The 8131-nt window shown below is 40.1% G+C and overlaps 1 protein-coding gene across 1 annotated transcript; it reads right to left on the reverse strand.

Moving 5' to 3' along the window:
- Nucleotides 1-1821: 1821 nt before the first annotated feature.
- Nucleotides 1822-7711, reverse strand: tmem236 (transmembrane protein 236). The gene is made up of 4 exons (XM_072440820.1): nt 7410-7711; nt 6004-6076; nt 4026-4149; nt 1822-2490 (listed from the first exon to the last, which is right to left on the reverse strand). Exons 1-4 carry the CDS (start codon nt 7709-7711, stop codon nt 1850-1852), a joined length of 1140 nt encoding a protein of 379 aa, XP_072296921.1. The 3' UTR covers nt 1822-1849.
- Nucleotides 7712-8131: the final 420 nt, after the last annotated feature.

The raw sequence follows: 8131 nt of genomic DNA on the forward strand, positions 1-8131 counted from the left end.
CCCTCCTGGAAATTTCATCCTTCATCCCCCCTGGGCTATTCATTCCCCCTGGGCATTGCATCCAACCTATGCATTTCAACCCCACTGGGCTTTCCATCAAACCTATGCATTTCCTTCCCCCTTGGCATTTCATTCCCCCTTGGCATTGCATCCAACGTTTGCATTTAAACCCCCTCCAGGCATTGCATCCAACCTGGGCATTTCAACTTTCTCTGGGTATTTCAACTCTCTCTTGCCATTTCATCCTCCCTGAGAATTTCATGCCCCCTGGCTATTCATCCAACCTATGCATTTCAACCCCCCACGGGCATTGCATCCAACCTGGGCATTTAAACCCCCTCTGGGCATTGCATCCAACCTGGGTATTTCAACCCTCTCTGGGCATTGCAGCCAACATGCATTTCAACCCCCTCCGGGCATTGCATTTCATCCCCCCTGGTCATTTCATCCCCCCTGGGCATTGCATCCAACCATTTCAACCCCCTCTGGGCATTGCATCCAACCTATGTATTTCAACCCTCCTGGGCATTTCATTCCCCCTTGGCATTTCATCCAACCTGGCATTTCAACCCTTTCTGGGCATTCCATCCAACCTATGCATTTCAACCCCCTCCGGGCATTGCAACCAACCTATGCATTTCAACCCCCTTCGGGCATTGCATCCAACCTATGCATTTCAACCCCCTCCGGGCATTGCATTTCATCCTCCTTGGGCATTTCATCCCCCCTGGAAAATTCATCCTTTAGCCCTCCTGGAAATGTCATCCTTCATCCCCCCTGGGCATTGCATCCAACCATTTCAACCCCCTCTGGGCATTGCATCCAACCTATGCATTTCATCCCTCCTTGGCATTTTTTTCTCCCTGGGAATTTTGTTCCTTCCTGGGCATTTCTTCCTCCCCGGGCATTTCCTACCTCCCCGGGCATTTTGTCTCCCCTGGGCATTTCATTCTCCCTGGTAATTTCATGATTTTAAGATAAATATATTTTGAGTTTTGCAAAAAAAAAATTGTCTAAAAGCTTTATCCCAGAATAGCCATTTTTTAGGTTTATAATTTTACTTCCTGTTTCTAATTGATGATATCACACTAGGCAAACACTGGCAAAAACTCATTTCATATCACAATGTTTTTGACTTATTAAACAACAACTACAAATTAAACTATATGAAAGCAGTTTATTTTGTTCAATTAATGTTCAGAGAGTCAAAAAAGTTGTTTCATTGTGTAAATTATGTATAAACTTGGACTGGAATGAGTGTCCTTAGTGTGATATCACTTCCTGTCATTTTTTACAGAATTTTCCATGTTTTCTCCACATGTACTTACTCGATTGGTGTAAAACTATAATTTATATGTACAAAAGGTATAGAATAGATACAGCAAATAAAGTCCAAATTACACCTGGTTTTCCTCCTGCAATATCTGCAAGGTGAAAACTAAAATGTGGATTATTTACTCATAAAATCCTCTTGAGCATTTATAACTGAACTGTAACTTTTAATGGCACAAAAAAGTTGTTCTAAGGGGAAAAAACTGAACTTAAAGAACGAGAGGTAAAATGAAATGACTTAACTTTTACTTTTTTTCATTTTTTTTTTAACGTTTATTGATAAATTGTTTGCTATGTACAATGCCAGGAAAATATTACAACAGTCTATGTAAAAATATAAATATACACATTTCGATTAAGATACAAACCAAATAGAACAAAGACAAATTGCGGGGTGAGGTTGATCAATACTTTTTGTCACATTATTTTATTTAATGGGAGCGTGTTTCATTTAAGATATTTTTTAAAATACATATCTGTGGGACCAAAAATACCAAAACAACAACAGTCCATCTCTTTAGAACATGCTTTGCCTCTTAAATACCTTCAGCTTGGTCAGAAAGGTGAAGTAGACATAGGTGAGGCAGACAATCAAGTTTTTCACGAGGAACAACACCGGCGTCACGTACCCAAACGTGGCTAGAAGCGCCACACGGAGGACAAAGAAGGGGAAGTCCTGGAGAGCCACCCCTGCCCAGGCGTGGAGGGGATTGTTAGGGGTGATGGTGAGCCGTAACGATGACACGAAACACAGAATGTAAACTGGGAACACCCACGCCGAGTAAAAGACGTCAGGTGTGCCTCCAGAGCGAACCATCTCAACTGTATCCAACCAAAACATGAAGCTCTCCACGAATATCTCCGCCCTGGGATCTCGCCGCCACAGGACTTTCAAGGGTCCCGAATAGGCGCGGGGTCTGGTCGAGTACAAATAAGCGGCAGTGGGGGTTCGAGGGGTGTATGGGGATCGAGCGGGCGTGCTGTCCTGCCACCTGCCAGACGGGGTGCCGTTGGAGAGTTCAGGGTCAGCGTGGGTCACTCCGTTGGGGGTGTCTTCGGTTCGTAAGGGTGCAGAGATTTGACCTGAGACGCTGGAGACCGGCTCCAAGTGTGTGAGCACAGGACTGGACAGGATCAGGTCTGAGTCCAAGTCATCAGCTGGAAAAGGAAGAAATACAGTTTGAATACAATAAATATGGGGTATGCGATAATGAAAAAACGAAAAAATATCTTGATATTTTTAGTATCCTGAAGACGATACTTTGGTAAACGATTTGAAATGTGCTAAAATGTTCTTGTCAGTGTCTTGGTTGAGGTTCAAGAATGGCATATCATGAGAATGGACTGTAAAATTAGTCAAAAAAGTGTAGAAATATTCATTTTAAAGGTGCGCTGTGTAGATTTTTGTAAAAGTTTTGCCTCTAGTTTGAAAATGTTACTGCTTTTGCCTGGAATGTTCCATCATATGCTTTAATCCTATCTATCTTTCATTTATGGAATGACAGGCCTCTTTGTTGGGCAGAAAACACCTGATTCGATGCAATTCTGTAGAACATCCCAGGCAAAAAACAGAAACATCTCCAAGTTATTAATCAGCAATTAAGCCCACCTCTATATTAAGTACAAATAAACGGGAGATGAGATAAAAATAGTAACTGGGTAGAGTGACTTTGAGGAAATACAAGGTGGTAAAGATTGCAGTGATGAAGACGTTTCCATTGTTTGGTTTGTCCTAATAAAACTAATACAATTGTCTTTCAATGTCAATTCCAGTTTATTTTCCTGACAGACGATTGGCTGTTGAGATCTTAATTAGAAATGACGGAATCTCGAGTCGATCTTGATGAAAATTTGATGATTTTCTGCGCAACCCTACTTTATGTTGTGTGTTTCGGGAGTAAAAGCAGAGGCCAAACTGGGGAAGGAAAGTAAAAATAAACGGGAAGAAGGATGGCGAGTCAATAAACGAGAAGGATAAAAAACACTCACATCTTCTTCAGGACAGAAAAAGGGCACAAGAAAAAGTGGAAAGGGTAAGTTGTCTAGACCTGTTTAACTATTTAGAAGGATGCTGAGGCCAAGAACTATTACGGAAAGGTCAAGATCAAAAAGTCTAGTTTATTTATGAGTGTGATGCGGCGAAAGAGACAAGGAGTTTTGAAGAAAGTCAACGACGCATCATCACGATTTATTACAAATCTTGAAAAGTATGAAATAAATCCACCAATGGGCTTTTCTGAGGTGTCTTTGGAAGGGCAACATCAAAGAAACGCCACGGTGAATCATTTGAAAGCAATTTATTTCTCATCCTGGCATTTAAAAAGCTCGGAATGAACCATAGAATTTCCTACTTTGCCTGAGAAAATTGTGCCATTAAACACATTTCTTGACATTGTTCATTCTCAACAAACTGAAATACTAAATATACATTGTGTGCGTCCAATGTCCAAGATAGAAGTCTCCATCCCAAAATGTATTAGATGTTGCTTTTTCTCTATGTGTGTTTTGAAGTGACTGTGTCCAATTCATTTCCCTTGCAGATCGATAATGTTTGTTTAAGTCTGAGTCAGAGCGTTCTGTCATCTCCCAAATCGAGGGTGACCTTCAAAGAAAACAAATCTTTAGCTGAAACAGATAAGAAGAGACTAGAAAGAATGGACTATCAATATTAAACCAGTGCAGGAAACTCTCACTTGGTCCCATGAGGCGATGGGGCCGCAGTTTCTCCACGATGTCGACAAAAATCATTGAAAACAGCACCAAAGAGACTGGCAGCTCTGTGAAGTGGTCCAGCCTGAGCCCCGCGTCCACCTGCACCTACCGATCGATAAGAACAAAAGGAAAAGTCAATATCAAGAACTGCGGTTGCAACAAAGGCATTGGGAACGGCGATGCAAGGAGAAATCAGACGGCTTTAGTCAGGGAAAGGAACTCCTGAAGTCCAGAGTGTTTGCAATGGTGCTGAACGGGTCATATTTCCACTGTCCCGATGGTACGTTATGGCAATCCATCAGAAATGTGCCAAAAACTGCCTGTTAAAAGTGTATGGACTGTATTTTATTTTACTTTATTCATCTTTATTTAACCAGGTAAATGGATGTGAAGAATCAATGTAAAATAAATCCGAAAAGTGCAGAAATATCACTGTGTCCTTGTTTGGAAGTAAGTAGAGCTGTCAAGATGATTCTGTTCATCGTGTGACTCTTCAGGGCACAATATGGCGGTCAGAACTGAAAAATAATAATTTAGATCATTTTAGAAGAAAGATTAGTATTTCAAACTCAATCTATACCCATTTACTTTTATTCAGAAAGTTAGGTTTCATAAAGTTGGTCGCAGACGAGAGGAATGATGATCTATTAGACTTTGGGATTGAAAGAACGTGCAATATTTCATTGTTGCTTGATCAGTAAATGTGAATAATTGTTACATTTTGATGCTTCTTCTCATAATCATAATGCTAAAATTTGATAGCATGACAGCCACGGCAGCACATTAAATTCTTCTTTATTTAAGGCACTTTTTGCAGCCTTATTTAAAAGCTTTTATTCTACACAAAACACTTGATATTCAAATTTTGCATCGCTCCAAAACGATAAACATGCACTTTTCATGACACGTCCCACCTCTGCATCATAGTGGGACACCATTGAAAATTATAACAAGTGCACACAGTGTTCTTTATGAATAGCTCTGGCATAAACACAAGGGCTATGTTTAGTTGTTTTACAGTTTGCAGCTTGACTAATCCGCCACATTCATACAATCATAAACGTTCAGTGATCTTAACCACTCTAGAGAATAATCAATTTAGTGATTTAAACAACCGTGCACGCGACAACCCGTAACAAATCAGCTGTAATATCTTCTATCAACAGTGAATGTTTACAGTATTTATAGTATTTTAATTAAAACCCGTTGCTGCTCTTTGGTCAAACCTATTATATTCTTCTTCTATTTAATCAGGATTAGAACACAAAGACATTAGGTAGTGGGAACGTGGATCGACAAAATGTGCAATTACATAATGGTAAAGTATGAGTTAATGAGAAATCCAGTGTTATTGGAGTTACTGAGTGTCTCGGTCTCGTGATGAGTTCAGTCACTGTCAAAGTCCTTCACCCAACAAATCCACAAGAACAAAACCGCAACTACTACAAGGGATTTAAATAAGTGACTTCCATTTCTATTGGGAGCATAAGGAATAGAGCAGGGATGTCATTTTTTTCTATCTGTCTGGTGTATATTTTATTATTCTGTAACAACGACTTGCCAGCGGGAAATTAGTCCACGCTATAATTTGGCATACATTTGTTTCACCGTTCATTATTATTATGCATTGTCCCTCCTTTTCTTAAACAAATAAAAAAATAAAAAGTTATAATTGCATTTGGTCCTCAGATTATGAAGCTGTTGTAAATTATTATAATACTGTTCCAGAGCAGTGAGGACGGCAGTTACAGTAACGTCATGGTCTAGATTGTGCCTCGTTGCCACAGTGCTCATGTCATTCACTCTCCCATTAGCAGACTATTACAATCACCTCACACAGTCATACTTACAATAGCATGTACTGGGGAATTGAACTGCAGACTTTTGGATTGTTGAACCGAGTGCTCTAATCACTTACGAAAACCGACTACGTTGCTTAAGTTCTCTAAAGAGTGTTACCTTGGAGCAGGCGATGAGAATCCCAAAACATGGAGCTGTGGACAGGACGAGAAAGACCAGGACTGTGGGTCTCCTGATGACACGACAAGGAAGGATTAATAATAAACATGCATTTTATATTCATTTTTTCATTTTTCTAAATTAAAAAAGAAGCCATTATACCCATAATACCTGGAGAGGGGAAGGATCGATATGACTGTGCCTCCTATAGACCAATCTCAATTCTGAATGTGGACTATTATATATACACCTCAGTTATGTCAAAAAGAATGGAACAAATACTCCCAGATCTAATTCATAATGATCAGACAGCATGTATTAACAAACAACAAACACAAGACAACATATGTTGTCTTGTTTGTTGTTCTTTACACAGAATGAACCGTATACAAAAACAACAAAACACGGTCATAATAAGTTTGGAGGCCGAAAAAGCTTTTGGCTCTGTTAACTGGCCTTAACAGGCACATTTCAAATAGACAATTTAGTAAAAAAAAAATATTGGGCCTCTTTATGATAGTCCAACATCAAGAATCAAAATGAATGGCCATTTGAAAGACTTTGGAAAGAGGGGTGAGGCAGGGCTGTACCTGGTCCCCCCCGCTTGTTCGAGATTAGCCCAATATATTATCTTATCTTATTATCTCATATCAGAAACAATTCACGTTGTTACAATTTTCTAGTTTCCTTGAAATTGCTGAGATTCACTTCTTGCACGATTCATTTCTTGTGGTGAATTAGCAGCGTCTCACTAAAATAAATAAAACAAAATTATTAACACAAAGCGGAAAGCAGGTTTTTACATGGTAAAGGTCTTAACATGCTGCCTGTGATCATCCATCTGTAACTCACTCTCTGCTTTGTGTTAATTCATTATTGATTTATTTTAGCAAGACTCGCTAATTGCCCACAAGGAATGAATGGAGCAGGAAGTGGAGCTCCGCAGTTTTTAGGAAACCGGAACCAGCCGGTCGGTTTCGTGAAAAGGGCCCAACAGTCTGATTTCATAAAAGAAGAAAATATACAATTAAAATAATATTTCACACCCCATCTTAAAAGCCCAGTATGTAACTTTTTAGCCAAAGAACACCAAAACAAAAGCATTCATTCTTTCCATTTTTTATGGTATTATTGCACTAAAATGTATAAAAACCTGTCCTGTGAGAGGCTTTGCATCTCTACAAACCTTGTAGACTTGTTTCTATGGACATGTTTGTACTTTAACTATAATAGTCAACAATATGACATCAACCTTTTTCCATCTGCACGAAGAATGTGTTTAACTTTCTATTTTAAAGAATTATGCAGGTTTCATACTGTACTCTTAACATATTATGCAGTGTGTGTGTGCGTGTGTGTGTGTGTGTGTGTGTGTGTGCGTGTGCGTGTGCGTGTGCGGGTCCCACCATTGTGTGATCTCCACGATGACCCCGCGCCTCTTCAGGACCATGTACTGCAGCGGCGCCCACACCAGCAGCGTCGCCGAGGTCACGTACGCGATGGACACAAACACGATGAGCCAGTACGTGGTCCAGTCCCGGTTGGACACGTCCCGGAGAAGACTGGCAAACCTCTCCAAGACCACGAAGACCGGGGCGACGAGGGCCGTGAACTCCAGGACCTCGTACAGGACGAGCTTGAGGGTTTTTCCGGACGGCATTGTGGCCCCGGGAAGATGTGTCCAGGCACTGACACTTCTCACAGGCATGTCTCCTAACGGCCCGTGGACTCTGGACTTTTAATGTTCCAGACTTTATGAGGTTAGAAAAGTACACTCCCATCCCACAACAAGGAGACAGAGAGTACATTTAGACCCGAAAGGAAGCTACAATAATCAGATAATTAGATCCGAGTTTTGGTTTCTTGCTTATTATTTGTTATTTGGATTGTTACAGAACAGTAAAATACTCTTTATCATGAGGACGGTGACATTATTGAATCTAAATGTCATTTTAAGATTTTCATGAATGTTAAGGCTTAATCCATCTAGAATCTTTCAGAGACCATATTTCAACCTTTCTAGTTAAAGATGCATTAAACAAAGCCTGGGTTGAAATTAGTGTTTGACTAGTTGATTAATCGGAAAAAATAATCCTCAACTTGCTGACTACTAAAATAATCATTAGTT

This window comes from Eucyclogobius newberryi, unplaced genomic scaffold, assembly GCF_026437365.1.
Source record: "Eucyclogobius newberryi isolate DKJ021-1_F unplaced genomic scaffold, fEucNew1.0.hap1 SCAF_12, whole genome shotgun sequence".
Lineage (NCBI taxonomy): Eukaryota > Metazoa > Chordata > Actinopteri > Gobiiformes > Gobiidae > Eucyclogobius > Eucyclogobius newberryi.